Source organism: Salvia splendens, chromosome 20 (assembly GCF_004379255.2).
Source record: "Salvia splendens isolate huo1 chromosome 20, SspV2, whole genome shotgun sequence".
Lineage (NCBI taxonomy): Eukaryota > Viridiplantae > Streptophyta > Magnoliopsida > Lamiales > Lamiaceae > Salvia > Salvia splendens.
In genome coordinates, this window is record NC_056051.1 from 20167235 (window position 1) to 20184492 (window position 17258).

General features: G+C 38.6%; 2 protein-coding genes across 4 annotated transcripts; one reads left to right on the forward strand and one right to left on the reverse strand.

The window, feature by feature from the left end:
- Nucleotides 1–222: 222 nt before the first annotated feature.
- LOC121782240 (clathrin interactor EPSIN 1-like) lies at nt 223–10356 on the forward strand. 2 transcript variants are annotated; one of them, XM_042179994.1, is made up of 11 exons: nt 223–462; nt 560–611; nt 1275–1354; nt 1477–1555; nt 1703–1786; nt 1892–2037; nt 2134–2340; nt 2937–3079; nt 8972–9168; nt 9346–9721; nt 9877–10356. In XM_042179994.1, exons 1-11 carry the CDS (start codon nt 422–424, stop codon nt 10089–10091), a joined length of 1620 nt encoding a protein of 539 aa, XP_042035928.1. In that variant the 5' UTR covers nt 223–421; the 3' UTR covers nt 10092–10356. The 2 variants fall into 2 exon arrangements, with proteins under 2 accessions (XP_042035928.1, XP_042035929.1); XM_042179995.1 differs by having other exon boundaries at nt 9898–10356.
- Nucleotides 10357–10476: 120 nt separating this feature from the next.
- Nucleotides 10477–17058, reverse strand: LOC121782243 (piRNA biogenesis protein EXD1-like). Of its 2 annotated transcripts, none has more exons than XM_042179998.1 (10): nt 16903–17058; nt 15963–16138; nt 15235–15366; nt 15086–15136; nt 14416–14512; nt 13690–13736; nt 12831–13047; nt 11509–11638; nt 11115–11157; nt 10477–10742 (listed from the first exon to the last, which is right to left on the reverse strand). In XM_042179998.1, the coding sequence occupies exons 1-10, from the start codon at nt 16946–16948 to the stop codon at nt 10659–10661; spliced, it is 1023 nt and encodes a 340-aa protein (XP_042035932.1). In that variant the 5' UTR covers nt 16949–17058; the 3' UTR covers nt 10477–10658. The 2 variants fall into 2 exon arrangements, with proteins under 2 accessions (XP_042035932.1, XP_042035931.1); XM_042179997.1 differs by having other exon boundaries at nt 15963–16156; nt 16903–17016.
- Nucleotides 17059–17258: the final 200 nt, after the last annotated feature.

Genomic DNA, 17258 nt, shown 5'->3' on the forward strand with positions numbered 1-17258 from the left:
TCTCATATTTTCCTAACTCACTTCATTCATACATTATTATAAAATTAACCTAAAAAAGTAGGCTCGATATTTTATTAACTTTTTCAATTCACTATTTTTTATATTTCTTAAAACACCTGTCCACTTTAGAGGTGACTCCTATTGTGTGGGGCACACGGAGTAATTAATCAAAATTGCTAGCATATATTTTATGCAAATGCTAAAATTGGTTTTTGTAATTGTATGTTGAAAATGAAAACTATACTCGAAAAACATATAAATTCACACCTCAATCCCCTAAATCACATATTATCACTACATTTTACTTAGTATATGCTGTCGCTTCATCGATTCGCATTAGTTCAATCGATCCGTTCAATCCGCAGATCTTATCCAGTTAAAGAATTCGATCAGTGTATCTCGTATTCCAGCAGATCCAGCCATGGATTTCATGAAGGTGTTTGATCAAACTGTCCGTGAAATGTATGTGGTTTATTTATCGATTCTAAGATTCAAGTATTTAGTAATCTCGCACTGTATAAGGATGCCTCATTCATTTTTTTTTCGCGTTTAAATGCAGAAAGAGGGAGGTGAATCTGAAGGTGTTGAAGGTTCCAGAGATAGAACAAAAGGTAACACTAATTTGTTCAAGTGATTTCGTCGTTTCCTGAGCTAAATTTCGTTGGTTAATTGTGTTTTGGGATGTATCGGCAACGGATCAATTAATTAAATTGGAAAATTCAGCTTAGGTAGTAGATTGTTACTGTTATCGGTATCGTGGGACTTGAAACATTGGATATCTAAACTAGTTAATTCTTCAGATATATTGAGGTTCTTCTGATGATAATTTAAGCAGGACATTGTTGGTGTTAGCAGTTGACTTCCTTGTATTTATGTTGTTTTCTTATCAAATCAAAGTAGTACTAGTAGTTTTTTAATGTTTGGTAAATGTGGCCAAAAGCTGATGGTGAGAAAACAAGGATCCTTGATCATCTGGCACTATATAATGTAACCTAACACTAGATTTTTGGACCACGTGTAATTCTAAGGGGCCTCAATGTATTGAGTACTTAGTCTAGCTCATATGTTTAGATTTTATGAGTTTCTTCTCATGAAATATCACCATTCACCATTGTAATTTGAACTTTAGAAAAGTAGTTTAGACCTGTAGTGATGAGTTAATACCATATTCAATTGGATTTCTATCAAACATGCATCTTTTGCTGCCAATTACTATTGATTTCCAAAAATCAGCATCTATAAGATCGTTTTTTTACTTGTTCTTTTTATTTTAGGTTTTGGATGCTACAGATGATGAACCTTGGGGTCCTCATGGCACGGTGTTGGCAGAAATAGCACAAGCCACAAAGAAATTGTACTTCCTATTCTTTTCACTTACAAAATTATCAGAAGTTGGCTATTTTCTCGTATGCTTAAAGCCTTAAACTTCCTCGTCTGTTTTCTTTGTTTTCTCTCATCTGTTGGCATATTGTGCAGCACTGAATGCCAGATGGTCATGAATGTCCTCTGGACAAGACTGACTGAGACTGGCAAGAATTGGCGTTTTGTCTACAAGGTACCAACATCAAATTTTGTTCAGGGCAAAATGAACAAAACGTTTTATCATTGTTCTTTACTTTTAGTTTCTTCTCTGAACTTTTTGTTTCCGAATTATTGCCTTTGAGATCTTTGAAGACTAACTTCTTAATTTTTCCAATGCTAGTCATTGACCGTTATAGAGTATCTGGTGGGACATGGCTCAGAACGTGCAGTTGATGACATAATAGAACATACTTTTAAGATATCTGTAAGTGTCTTCAGTCCTGACCAACTATTACTAATGCACTTGCTAACATACGAAATGATCTAGAAGGCTATTGGCTGATAGAGGTTTTAAGTTTTATGTTTCCAGTCTCTGGCAAGTTTTGAGTATGTGGAACCAAGTGGAAAGGATGTTGGGATCAATGTGAGAAAAAAAGCAGAAACTATAGTGGCTCTTCTGAATAATAAAGAAAAAATGCAGGAAGTCAGGAATAAAGCTGCTGCAAATCGTGATAAGTAAGTTTATGTGTGAGGTCTAATTTCTCATTTATTACTTATTATTTTTCTGTCTGTTTGTTTTGGGGGTGCATGAACTTTGTCATTGCTTGCTAGGTATGTTGGACTTTCTTCATCTGGTATAACTTTCAAATCCGGTACAGCATCGTTCAGCTCTAGCTCTGCTAATAGTGGGCGATATGGAGGTTTCAGTAGCACAAAAGATAAAGAATCATTTAATGTTGGTTATAAGGAGGATGAATTTGGTGAAGATAAATATGGAACGATCACTAATTCAAAAAAAAAGTCATCTCTTAATGGCAGGTTTGTGTTGTTTCATATATTGCTGTGCAATTTAGCGTTTTAGCTCACACTTCTCCATCATTTTCTGTAAGAATTGCAACATCTAAATAATATCACAGCTTTTCTTGTTTTTTGAGTGACCTACAAATTCAGACATCATTTTATCATCACTGGTGCTTGATTTGGAGGAGGACACCAATTTCTTCATATATGCTTTATTCTTCATGACTTGATCCATGTGAAATGTTGCATTTGTGTTATTAAATGGATTTTAGCTGATTGAAATGATGACGAAATTCTAACTCACAGAAACTTTCCCTTTTTATTTTGTGGATACGCCTTTTCCCCCATGTGCACATTTTAGCCAATTTATCACTGCCAAAATATTTTTCATTATTTTCTTCCCAGGGAGTGCAGGGCTTTTCAGTAACCGTTTCCCTCTTGATTTAAAGGATCTTCATTTGATATACTACTATATAATGGGATTATATTTTGCACAAACTCCTTGGACATTGAGTTCTGCACCCTGGGTTTCATTTAGTTTAAAATTTAGTCATTGCTCATTTTGCTTGATAGGGCTCTTGCTTTCTTTTCTCTGAATTCCATGATTATTGCAGCACAGCTGAAGACTCTCAGGCCTCTAGTGCATCAAAAACCAGCAAGCCAGATGAATATGTTTCAGTTTCTTCACAAAATACATCTTCAAACACATATGATGAAGATTTTGATGATTTTGATCCTCGAGGGACGTCAGGTGCCAGTAAGTATCAGTGCTTTAAGCTCATCTCTTCCTAGATGCATTGCCTAGACTTCTTTCTATTTTTGTGGGAATGACACTTCTCCTCCACGTTCACGGTTTCACTTGAACATGGAAGTATGGAACTAAAGAATGGACTTATATGTGTGCTCACTCGCTAACCTCCACACTTCTGATATTGAACTTAGTCACCTTGGATATATTCGCTGAATTATATCACTATGATACTAAGCTAACTAGTCAGGCCGGTTCGTATCACTATTTTGGTGGGCTAATTCATCCCACATCTTAGGTCAGAAGAAATAATTGAATCGCTAACTATAAATATTTGATGAATTTTGGTCATTTGATTTAAACTTCTTATCTAAATTATAAAACATATAATTTCAAAAGTTACCTCTAATTTTTAATTTAGTATATGAGGTAGACCGTAGACATGAAATTATTTGCATGACATCAATCAAAGAAATAGCTCTTAATGTAATTTGGTAAGGTGCGGTGGCATAATAAGCACATGAAAAGACTAGATATGTATTTCTATGATTCTATTGACACTGGCACTCGTACTTCTCAGTGCTACTGATGTATAAACCTCTGATGGCTTCCTCTCTCACTGCTTAGTTTCTCTAATATGAGGTTCTGAATGGTTATTTTGATTAGAATTTGTGCATGAGTTTGTTCGCCTGCCTTGAGAAAGTTATGCTGTTCTAGTACAGGTATTAGTGTTGTTGGGTTTTACACACACAAGGCTTTCACACACTCAAGAAGATCACACACACACTCACTGTTGTATGAGATCACACAATGCAGAAACACACACACTCACACTTTGAGTATTGAAGATGATAATCTTGGAGAGAAACTGGAAAACTCTTTATTGATAAAACTACTAACTACATACACGGTTTATGAGCTATTTAAAGCTCTACAATCAAGTAGCAACTGCTACTAACTAACTACAACAAGAATCAAGAAAACAAGAAGAATAACCGCTACATCTCAGCTAACTAACTGCTGCTCCAACGGCTAGTTTCTCTAGGTTGCTTCTTCCTTCTCGGCTCAAGACCGAACTCCCTTCTCGGCTCAAGACCGAACTCCCTTCTCGGCTCAAAACCGAACTCCCTTCTCGGCTCAAAACCGAACTCCCTTCTCGGCTCAAAACCGAACTCCCTTCTCGGCTAGTTTCAGCTCAAAGCCGAGCTTCCTTCTTCTGCCTTCTTCTTCCAACTGAAATGAGCACTCCATTATTACAATTCTCCACCTGAGGGCTCATCTCAGTTCTTGCACAAACATTGATCAACTTCTTGCAATGATCAAACTTGTCTCTACCTAGAGACTTTGTTAGCATGTCAGCCGGATTGTGCAAGGTGTTAATCTTAATCACCTTCACTCTCCCCTTCTCAATCTCATCTCTAATGAAATGCAACTTTATGTCTATGTGCTTGCTCCTTTCATGAAAACCCGGATGTTTAGCCAAGCACATAGCTGAGCTGCTGTCACAATGAATCACCATTGTCTTTTGGTCAAAACCAAAGTCAGAAATCACTCCCTGAATCCAAAAGCTCTCCTGTACAGCTGCAGTGAGAGCTATATACTCTGATTCTGTTGTTGAGAGAGCAACAACACTTTGCAAACCTGATTTCCAGCTGATTACAGTTCCAAACATGGTGAAAAGATAACCTGTTTGGGACTTTCTGTTGTCCAGGTTTGCAGCATAGTCTGCATCACAATAGCCCTGCACAACCTCCTCAGATTCACCTTCCCAGCCATTGAAGACAATTCCCCAGCCACTGGTTGACTTCATGTACCTCAATATCCACTTAAGAGCATTCCAATGCTCCTTCCCCGGGTCAGCCATGTATCTGCTAGTCACTGAGATAGCATGTGCCAGATCTGGTCTGGTACAGATCATAGTATACATAACACTTCCAACCACACTAGCATAAGGAATAGACTCCATCTCCTCAGCCTCTTGCTTAGATTTAGGGGCCTGCTCCTTTGAAAGCTTAAAACTCTGGGACAGAGGAGTTGATGCAGCTTTTGCATTTTCCATTTTGAATCTCTGCAAAACTTTCTCAATATAGTCAGTTTGAAGCATCCACAGCTTCTTGCAGCCTCTGTCTCTCTGAATGTGTATGCCTAGGATCTTCCTTGACTCTCCTAGATCCTTCATTTCAAAGCTAGACTTCAAATCCTCCTTGACTTGCTGAATTTCTGTCATAGAAGGTCCTGCAAGTAGCATATCATCCACATAGAGCAATAGATAGGCAATAGGTGTTTTGCCCTTCCTCTTGATGTAGATGCAATCATCAAACTCTGATCTAATGAAGCCAATCTTCTTCATTTGTGCATCAAACTTCTTGTTCCACTGTCTAGGACTTTGCTTAAGACCATAAAGACTCTTTTGTAGCAAGCACACCTTGCTTTCTTCACCACTCTTCACATAGCCCTCTGGCTGATCCATGAAGATAGTCTCCTCTAGGTCTCCATTTAGGAAGGCAGTCTTCACATCAAGCTGCTGCAATTCCCAATCTAGCTGATTCACCACAGCCAACAAAATCCTAATAGAAGTGTGCTTAACAACCGGAGCAAACACCTCATTGAAGTCAACTCCTTCTTGCTGTGTAAATCCCCTTGCCACCAGCCTTGCTTTGAACCTGATTCTGTCTTTATCAGTGGTCTCTACCTTCTTTTTAAACAACCACTTGCAACTGATCAGCTTCCTCTCCTTTCCATCTGTATTCAGCTTGGATTTGTCCACCAAAATCCAGGTTTTGTTCTTGAGTAAAGACTCTATTTCTTCATTCATGGCCTCTATCCATCTCTCTCTGTCTTTGCTTCTCATGGCCTCTTTATAGGTGAGAGGATCAACAATATCAATACTCTCAGCAGCACACAGTGCATAATAGACCATATCTGCAAATTTCTCAGGAGGCTTTGCATTTCTCCTTCCCCTATCTCTTGCAATCTGGTACTCTCTGGTAGGATCTGCTGTGGGCTCATCATTTCTTCTACCTTGAGCTGGAGCACCATCACCCTCTGGATCAGGTTCATTTTCTGAGTCAGTGACTCCACCTGCTCCTAGGCCAACTCCCATAGGCTCCACCTTGAAGAAATCACTCTCAACTTCACTGGAGTCACTGGAGTCCAGCTTATCTTTCAAGTAGGGCATCTGATCCTCCAAGAACACCACATCCCTACTCACCACCACCTTCTGCCTACCAGGCTCAATACACCAGAGCCTATACCCCTTAACACCCCTCTGATATCCCAGCAAGATACATTTCAGAGCCCTAGCTTCAAGCTTACTTTGCCTAGCATGAGCATAGGCTGCACACCCAAACACCTTGTATTTTGAGTAGTCACTATGAGCTCCATACCACATGTAATCAGGAGTTTCAGATTTCAGGGCAGTAGATGGGCATTTATTGATGAGATAGGCTGCTGTATACACCGCCTCTCCCCAGAACCTGCTGCTCAAACCAGAACCAAGAAGCAGGCACCTCACCCTCTCTAGGATAGTCCTATTCATCCTCTCCACAACACCATTTTGCTGGGGATTACCAGGAACAGTACGGTGCCTCTTCATACCCTTCTCTTTGCAAAATATATCAAATTCAGCAGACAAGAATTCCAAGCCATTGTCAGTTCTTAAACATTTAACACTCCTTCCTTTCTCTAGCTCCACCTCCTTACACCATATCTTGAACTTAGTGAGTGTTTCAGATTTTTTCCTTAAGAATATATACCCACAACTTCCTTGTATAGTCATCAATGATAGCTAGATAATACTTTCCTCCACCCATTGAACACACCGGTGAAGGCCCCCAAAGATCACTATGTATGTAGTCTAAAGGGGCTGTAGAAGAGTGAATACCTGTAGGATAGGGTGCCTTCTTTGCTTTTCCAAGTATACACTGCTCACAGGGGTCCATCTTGTTGAAATCTCCAGAGATCAGGCCCTTCTTGATGAGTTCTTTCAAGCTTCCTTCTGCTGGATGGCCCAGCCTCTTGTGCCATAGCATTAGGGAATCATCTGACACAGCATTGCTTTCTCCATCAACAGCCTTAGCCTTCAAATAATAGAGAATATGCTCTCTGTCAGCCTCCATCATCACTGCATCTCCAGATTTCACAAACAATTTTCCTTGACTCATTAATATAGTGAACCCCCTCTGCTCCAGCATTCCCAATGAGATGAGGTTCCTCTTCACTTCTGGAATATACCTCACCCCAGTCAGGATCTTCACAGAGCCATCTTGTAGGCTTAGCTTCACCTTTCCTATCCCTTTTATCTGACAAGTATGATTATTTCCAAGAACAACCGTACCCGATGCTTCTTGAAGATCATGAAACCAGCTTCTATTGGGGCACATATGGAAGCTGCACCCCGAGTCCATTATCCACCTGTGACTGACCCCACTGTCACTAATATTCATAAGTTGAGCCGGGGGATCAGCACTCTCCACACAATCAGATTGGTTGTGTCCCTCAGAGGCCATCTTTCTCTTCCATGCATGACAATCTTTCTTCAAATGTCCAGGTTTCTTGCACCAATAGTAAGCTCTGGTTTCCTTCTGAGCATCAGAACTTGAGGGTTTAGGGCCCTCAAACTTCTTCTTGAAGTTCTGCTTCTTGAACTTCTTCACATTCAAGGCCTCTGCAGCTTGAACATTGGAGCTTGCAGAGCCTCTGTTGGCTGTCTTCTGGAGTTCTTTGGCCATCAAGGCTGAATAGACTTCTGCATAGGTGATAGGTTTATCTCTTCCATAGATAATTGCATCACTTAACTGGTCATACGAGCTAGGCAAGGCATTCAATGTGAGAATGGCCTTATCCTCATCTGAAATCTTGACATCAACAGATCCCAGGTCATCAATGATCTTGTTGAACTCCTCTAGCTGCTCAATGATGGACCTATCTCCAGAAAAACTATAGGCATACAGCCTCTTCTTGAGATACAGCCGGTTAGCCAAGGATTTGGCCAAGTAAACTTCATCCAACTTGTCCCAGATCTCCACCGCAGTCTTGGCTTCTTGAACATCCCTCAAGACCTTATCTCCAAGGCACAGAATCACTGCAGAATGTGCCTTGAGCTGCATCTCCTCCATCTTTGCCTGAGCTTTATCATCAAGCACTGGAGCCTTTCCTTTCTCCTCTGGTTTTGCAAGAACTGCGGCCAAGCCTTGTTGAATCAAAACCGCCTTCATCTTCATCTTCCACAGGCTATAATCATTCTTGCCTGTGAACTTTTCTGCATCAAGCCTTGCTGCCATCTCTGAAACCGTTTGATCCTCTGCAAATCAGCTTCAATATCCCTTCCCACAGACGGCGCCACTTGTTGGGTTTTACACACACAAGGCTTTCACACACTCAAGAAGATCACACACACACACTCACTGTTGTATGAGATCACACAATGCAGAAACACACACACTCACACTTTGAGTATTGAAGATGATAATCTTGGAGAGAAACTGAAAAACTCTTTATTGATAAAACTACTAACTACATACACGGTTTATGAGCTATTTAAAGCTCTACAATCAAGTAGCAACTGCTACTAACTAACTACAACAAGAATCAAGAAAACAAGAAGAATAACCGCTACATCTCAGCTAACTAACTGCTGCTCCAACGGCTAGTTTCTCTAGGTTGCTTCTTCCTTCTCGGCTCAAGACCGAACTCCCTTCTCGGCTCAAAACCGAACTCCCTTCTCGGCTCAAAACCGAACTCCCTTCTCGGCTCAAAACCGAACTCCTTCTCGCTAACCGACCCTTCTCGGCTAGTTTCAGCTCAAAGCCGAGCTTCCTTCTTCTGCCTTCTTCTTCCAACTGAAATGAGCACTCCATTATTACAAGTGTATTATCTTTAAATGTATTTCCTGTTTAACAGAACAGTCTTCGGGAAGCCAACAAGTCGATCTTTTTGGACAAGATCTTTTGGGTGACTTCTTGGATGTCCCTGTATCTGTTCCAACAGATAAGTCTACTTCCTTGGACAATGATCCATCGGAGGTTGATTTATTTGCTGATGCTGCTTTTGTATCAGCCACTCCTCAACCAGCTGCAGAGGAAAATCCAGAGACACAGGTAAAGCTATCATTTTATTTCAGCAAAGGGCAAGGCACCTAGTTTATCAGTTTCATCTCTATTTTACAGGATTAGACTATTTATTGCATTGTTTTAGTCTTGAAAATGCATAGACCCCCCCCCCCCCCCACCCAATCCAGCTGATTAACCTTGTTCTGGTTCTGGGCCTTTCTGCAGTTTGATGTCGACGTATTTGCCTCTCAGCCAGCCCCTACTCCTGCTGTTTCTGCACCAATGGATTTTTTTGCTGCTCCTGATCCAGTTGGCAGCAGAGCTTCAAAATCTGATGGAACAAGCAGCATTTCCGATCCATTCGCTAATGTTCCAATGAACAATTTTGATGGCTCTGACCCATTCGGTGTCTTCACTTCTCATACAGATCCTTCATCAGTGGTATCTAACCAGAGTTCTTCTAATCAAGGAAGCAATGGAAACATGAAGGGATCTTCTCCTGAAACCTCTGCTCCCCCACCCAAGAAAGAATTTCAAGTCAAATCTGGAATATGGTCTGATTCTCTTAGCCGTGGATTAATTGACCTAAATATAACTGCACGTAAGTACATTGCATCAAACTCCAACTAACACTCTTGATCTTTGTTTATCGCTATATATATCCAACATTTTGTTGTTGTACTTGACCCATGCTTGAAAATTTTAGAATGTTGAAATCCATGTGATTAGTTATTGATGGTGATGTTTGTATTGTAGCTAAAAAGGTTAACCTAGCAGGTGTGGGCATTGTTGGTGGGTTGAGTGATCCATCAGAAGACAAGGGAGCTTTGCCTCCGTTTTACATGGGCGGACCTATGGGCAGTGGGCCTATGCTCGGTAAATCGGGGGTCACATTGACATCGACAAATGACAACTTCTTCTCAAACCTAAGCAGCAGCCAACACAACCAATTTGGAAGTTTCCAAAAATGAGTTATTTTTCCTCAAAACTGCCTAATATTTGTTTGCTACATTTTTCGCTGTCAGGGAAATTGATCAACGATTGGGCTTTTGGCGCACGTGAAGCTTCATGGAATGCTAGCCGACGTAGTGCACTGATTGCCCATATTGTTATTGTGTGTTGCTATTACTGAAATTTGAAAAATATACATGTTATATTTAGCAGATATTTCTACTGCGAAGTACTATATGCCATTTAATTGGTGCTTGTTATACAAATCAGTGACATTTTTTGTTGTGTCGTTTGGTCCTCTCTCCCTCTCAAAATCCTAAAGACACTCAACATTTTCTGAATTAGTCCAGGCAATTTCACTATAAAGCATGCATATATTAGTGAATATTTATATGACTTGAAGGATTAATGCAGAAGATTAATATGCAGATGAGTTTAAGAAGTTGAAACGGCAGGGAGGTCCCAGATTCATGTTTGGTCTAGCATCAGTACAGCCGGACGACTACAAATCATAGTAGATGCAACTAGATTTGCTTTCGCCCATATTTTTCACAAGCACACGTTCCTTACATTGATTACACCGAGCTCTAGTGATAGTAGACATGTAGCATTTTACCCCTTAGCATTGCTTCTGCCTTTTTCACCTGCTTAACCGAGCCAATTATGAAGGCCTGCACCAAAGCCACACGAATTAGCTAACATAAAAGGTTATGCAATTATAGAAAAAACGAGCACCCTGATACATCACAACATAAAAGATCTCCTAGGGAACTTTGATAAAGTTTTGTTTCACAGTTGATATAGTTCTAAAGAAAAAGAAGAATGCATGGAAACAATAGTGGGGGGTTGTATTTTGTTTCCTCAAATGCAACTGGTGTGGCCTATCTGGTTAGCATCTGTACCATTATTCATTAAAGGCCATAACAATTTTTATTTCATTTAAATCTTGAATAAGTTTACTACAACAGAATTTCCAACTGAACATGAAAAGATGTAAGAATTTACAAGATGGCATTTACAGTCACAGTAAGTGAAATACCAACCTTGTCTGGAGGACCTTTATCACCTCCAAAGAAGATTTCAGCGCTGCAAAGACACATCACAAGGAAGGATGAAATCGAACCCAAGTTTCACCCGAACAAGAGAGATAAGCATTTACAGAAACAGGAGTGACTAGTTTCTTTATTTCACAGCTAAGTTAATTGACATCTGAAGGTGCTAATACCATAAGCATGCCTAGATTACTGTGGGTTTAATTTCACAAATTTCTTCGGTACAAATTTTAATTAACTGTAAGTGCATAGACCGCCTATGTTGTAAATAACTGGACCCACCATAAGAATTCGATGTTGAATACAGGACGTAGGCAGGATGAGAATTCGATGCCATCACGGATGAAACAAAAAGTGAGATTATAACTTGTCCAAAATTATATACCTGCAACATTCCTTTATTTCCAGTATGTTAGCTCCTCGTTTTCCTATTATGCATCCCATCTTTCCTGGTGGAACATCAAGAACAGATAGGATTTCTTCTTCTGAAGCTTGTTTATCAGCAATCAGAGTTTCTGCAGTATTGAAAAGCATGTATAAGATAACATACAAGTGTCTCCCAAATATACATATAGTATTAAAAATGCTGATAGTACCAAAGGTGAATTTTATAATTTTACCAGATCATCCATCAAAAACAAAAATTGCAATTCCCCCAAAAAACCTATAATCAATCACTTCAGCAATTTTGACCTAAAGTTACAAGCCATGCAACTCTAACTCATGTCTCAACTTAGTATGACATTTCAAAACCTGACAATATTAATTAGCCACAAGACTGGTATATGACATTAGTAAGTTGGGTAAAGCAATACAGCAATTGCACTGCAAAATTAAACATCCAACAAAGTATTAAGTCTGTGACACAGCTTTATGAAATACAACCATATCTACTTATAATCAACACAATCACGTCGCACGCCCATCATATGTATTCTGAATGATACATGGCCAGTACTGAGCCCACCTAGCCTTATTCATATTGGATAATAGTAAATACTAGGATCTGTCATTTACTTTCTGGTATTATGAAGCTCAATTACCAGAGCTATTAAAACGTACATTTGAGGAACCTTAGCGAATTTTCAATTTTTTATACGCTAACATTTCTACCTATTATTAATCCAAATTCATACATTTCATAACAATGAGCCTTAGTAAATCACAACAATGCTGATGAGTAATTATCAATGTTATCAAATGGCGGATATGGCGGCGCCATGGCGCTATGGCATGGCGTTCAGTGGTGGAAACGCCATAGCACCATGTCGTTGCCATAGCACCGCCATATCCGACATTTGACAACATTGCATGTGTACTGTATTTAGGAATGGGGCATTATGCAAGAAACATGGAGGTTAGAGTTGTATTTTATACTTTATTAATTGTTTAAAGTGTTTTAAATGTTATATTTTAATTATTTTCTAATTTCTGAATTATATATAAATATATAAGTATTATTTTATTTATTTAATTATTGACCGCCATATCCGCCATACTAATACGCCATATCCCTGTGGCGGTTTTTAGGCGAACCGCCATAAGCCGCCATACGAGATTGATAACATTGGTAATTATATATTCTGTGGCAATTCATGGTGTTATAATTATAGTATGCAGTTCATGTCTACATGCTTATCCACCCATCTATTAACTGCTTAAGAGATAAAGAAAACACAAAGCTTCCAAGATATCATTAATAAAAACCTGGAACAGGAGGCAGTGCTGGCCAATCTGCAAAATTATTATCATTAATGCAGAAACAGCGGCAGTAAAGTGCACCACGAACTGCAAGATACCACAAGGATCTCTCATTTAACCTCTCCACCATCTTATGGTAGATTAACAGAAGAAAGCGAACATCATCTGCAGCTGCTCGGACCATTAATTCAGACAATGGTCGATATGTCCAGAAGTTGGGATCCTGGGAACAAAACAACTTATTAAGACTCTAGCAAGCACAACAAACAGTTTATCATTTAACTATTGCAGAGGGGGGCTTTTTTTCCAAATAAGAGACTTTTTTTCCAAATATCTAAGTGTAAAACCAGCAGAAATTGGTGAATTATTTCAAATTTAGCTAGAATCTCATCCTGATCTGCACATTTGGAAGGGCTTAACGTCTTGCAGAATGACATGGCCAATGCAAATACTAGATGGAAGAAGTTATAAGTTATAGTTCTGAATATTTTAAAGTTATGCAATGAAGTGCAAAGTTCGGCAGTATTGTTGTCATTCTGCATGATTGCATCCAACCCAAAATAAAAATAAAAATAAAAATAAAGCATTCAAAGGAGCTCAACATTTACTTCCAACAACCTAAGTGTGATGTCAGCAGAAGTGAACATTCTGAAATTCTACTTGAAATGGCATCAATGTATCTAACAGAAGTAATTGCAAAGAGGTAAAGTAGCTTAATAGTTTACTGCAAAGATTCTGCGATACACATAATATGAAACACATTTAGCCAATTAAATAATAATGCACACCCATCAATGACTGATGAAGAGAAGAACATATTTTAGTTCCATATTAAGTTAATCAACTAGATCAAGAAAAAACGAACCTGCCTCAAGAGAATGCGAACTTCTTCCTTCTCATCATATGATATTCCTGTGTCAAATTACTCTTCAATTAACATACTCACAAGGTACGTGAAACGAAAAATATATGAGGTGACACTCAGTAAAAGGTCCAAAACCGTGAAAATAGCAAGCTAAAAACAGCTCAAATAAAGCATAAAGAAATATATAAAGGCATGCAGGATGAGTTTTAAAAAAACTAGATCAGGCTTATACAGTTATGCAACAGATAAAGCTTCACAAGATCAGCTCTTTCACACTTTTTAGTCAGTTTTGATACACATGAATCAACGTTCATACAATAACATTTGCTATTAAATGGCTACCATAGTTAATAAATTGAATAGAAAGAAATTGGATTTGGCCCAACTAGTATGAACAAAAATTGGAAAGAGGGTAATCTACTCAGGTTCCATCCTAATATCAATCGATCTAACCTTTTCAAATGTATTCTTAGAAGATATACACATAACTTATCCATTCACCTCATTTATATGGAGTATAAAGTTTCCTAAAAATGACTGCATAACAGGATTAGTCTACAGCTTGACTGCTCGAGGCATCAGACCCTCACTCTTATAGCCTTTCATCCGCATCAACATATATTTACAGAATAAATACCGACTAAATTTTGCAACAAGTAATCCACCCTCACAATGTTACAGTTCAGAAAGTGTAATAAGGGTAACAGTGCAGAACAAATCAATTACCCCCAAACTGTGGGTCTGCAAGCAGGCCAACAAATGATATGTAGTCATCTGGCACTTTTTTCTGCCCTTCTTGCTCCTTGATCAAAGAATATGCAATCTGATTGTGAAAAAAAGGGATAAGAATCGGATTGTCATTAAAATCTAGCAATTGAATTATGATAATGTGACACTGCTTTGCAACTCAATTCGCCTGCTAGAAGAAAGCTGCCCATGCAAGCATGCATACAAACATACATCACCAAACTTTTAAGTAGATATTGAGTCCAAGAAGCCCGGAAGTAATGAAGCTAATATATCTAATTAAAACTTGACAGCCCATCAATCACTAAAAACGATTTAAGTGAAAAGGGAAACAGATGTTGATGGCACAAAATGAGACCAAAACTCTTCAAATAAATGAATTAACACGTCAAGTTAAGAGGATTAAGAGGACTATTTGTAGATAAAAAAAATGAACTACATTATCTACATAACAATAAGTTTTTGTATTTTCTGACGATTGATTAAGGAGAGTTAGTAGTAATTGTTTCCTTTTCCCAGCTGAGAGTTCATGTGCCTTACCTGCTAATACAATATAACCATACAGAATATAGATTGAGGTTGATGATAGCCATTACTCACATTATATCAATTAGTTTTTTGACATCAAAAAACAAAGGGAAGTACAAACCTGGGTGTCCACGACATTATGCAACTTAATGCCAAACTGAAAGTATAATGCCTGCAACAAACAAAAGGACATATGAAAAACATTATATAAAAAATTTTGCGGTGCATGAAAGTGGAAGGGAGGAGCAACAAATGCAATCACCAAGAGACCTCACTATCCCGTTTGCAGTCGTGGATTACTTTAGTGATGTAGCTAGACTCAAGTGCAGGCTTACAAGCTTTCACAAGTGCCTCTCCACCCTCAATGGCATCAACTAGGTATATTGCATTTGGAAAAGCGAGCTGCATAGTAAAATGCTATTAGTGAGAATTACATAAGCCTCACTTGTGAGCTTCAGCAGCAAAAGAGCACAATGAATAAAGTTTCTCTCTAACAACAGCATTTCTTTAGATGAACAACTGGTCAGCATTATTAATCATATAGGAAACTAGCTCAGAAAATGAAGCCCTTTGTTTGGTTTAGAAGGCAGAGCAAAGATCCAAACAGTCACACTGTAATAATCTAAATCTAGTGAGAAAGTTTCAGTGATTTCAGCTATAATGCTAAACTTTTCCAGGTAACCAGGAATACAAGCATGAAGCAACAACATGGTACAACCACTTAGTCGGAGTTTTTGTTTTTCTTTTAAATTATTACAGCTAGTTAACATAAAAAAATGAGAAGAAAATCAACGTGTGTCATTAACGTAGTTCTATGACTAGACCATATGCATTAACTTGACAAAAGTCGGGATGAGGATATTATGAAATGTCAATCACGCACATAAATTTACAACTCAGTTGGTCAAAGTAATATTATGGAAATATATATTAGAAATCTGTTCTTGTTTTCTTTTCAAATACAAACACATCATTTTAATTCGAACTAAAGCAAGAACCTGCATGATACAAAGCGTCCCCTGCCGGCAAAGATCAGCCCCCTCACAGTCGAAGCCTATGACCATTTGTTTCTCAGTTGAAGGGTGCAGGAATTCTTCCGGAAGTTGAGTTGAATGGGTGACAACATGGATAGGAACTGAAGGGCCACATGTTTCACTGTTTAAGGATTTGTCACCTACAAGTAGAAAAGTCACTTTTGAAAAGGAAATCAGGTGATTTAGGAAGTTTTTGCTGGAACGGCTTGCCCATAGCAGCATGTCATGCATTTACATAAAACAAGGCACTATCTCGTCAAACTTTAGCCTCCTACTATTTCAAACTCAAATATCACTTCCCTATACCACTATCGCAATGCATTTGAAAAAAGATGCTATAGCGATTATCGGGATCGAACACAAATAGAAAGAACACACAAAATACAACCAAGCTTCTCCTCTTCACCAGCAACATCATTATTTACTAGATCAGAGGACCAGCAACTTTCACTTTCAAAAAATGAGCAACCCGCACTATATTACTAAACAATTTTTTCAATAATTTCAACTCCTACTGACAGCAACACAACATTTATGCTTCTATTAACGTTTAGTCCAAATTTCCACAAAAACATCGCCCCGCCAACAACAATCCATGGCGATTACAAGAAGCAAAATCTCAAATGATCCAAACGAGCCGCAACCGCAAAATCAATCCGCCTATAGCATCACTTCTCCCGATCAAATAAAACGCCTAAATTTTGAAATACACAAATCTAATAATACAACGAGCCGCACTTCGCGATTAGCTCCAGAATTCAGCTGATTAATCAGATTAGAGTACCGGTTTCATTCAAGCGATAAACAACCAGTGAAATCAATGCAAATGCATATAAAAATTAGCTACGAGCATCAAATCAAATTAAACACAAAATATTTTAAAATTTTGGAAAGGGAAATTTACCTGGATCCGGAGGCAGAGGAATGTGGGTCTTGGGAGGGGACGCCATGTCAGAATTTTGGAAATTACATCTGGATTCAGCGTCAATTTTAACACACAAACTTCTTATCACCTCCGGCTCGTTTGCGTCCGGTTCTGTACAGTTCCATTATGAAATAACCATCTTCGAGCGATTTCGAGTTGATGTGTTTATTTCCAATTTTCTTGTAGCACACCTACACATGACCTTTAAAAGAAAATTATAGCTACACGTGTTTTTTGTGCTTTTTTAATTGTATGCCGTATTTAATGTTAAAAATCAATGAATATGAGTAGGCATGCTTATTTGGTTGAGTCGACTTCTAAGAGCATCTCCAATG

Coding starts and splice junctions, on each gene's coding strand:
- LOC121782243 (XM_042179997.1), bottom strand. CDS start 16,948: ATGGCGTCCCCTCCCAAGACCCACATTCCTCTGCCTCCGGATCCAG. Junction 16,157..16,902: donor TCCTCTGCCTCCGGATCCAG/GTAAATTTCCCT, acceptor CCTTTTCAAAAG/TGACTTTTCTACTTGTAGGT. Junction 11,639..12,830: donor AGCACTGCCTCCTGTTCCAG/GTTTTTATTAAT, acceptor TCAATACTGCAG/AAACTCTGATTGCTGATAAA.
- LOC121782240 (XM_042179994.1), top strand. CDS start 422: ATGGATTTCATGAAGGTGTTTGATCAAACTGTCCGTGAAAT. Junction 612..1,274: donor TTCCAGAGATAGAACAAAAG/GTAACACTAATT, acceptor TTTTTATTTTAG/GTTTTGGATGCTACAGATGA. Junction 1,787..1,891: donor AACATACTTTTAAGATATCT/GTAAGTGTCTTC, acceptor TTATGTTTCCAG/TCTCTGGCAAGTTTTGAGTA.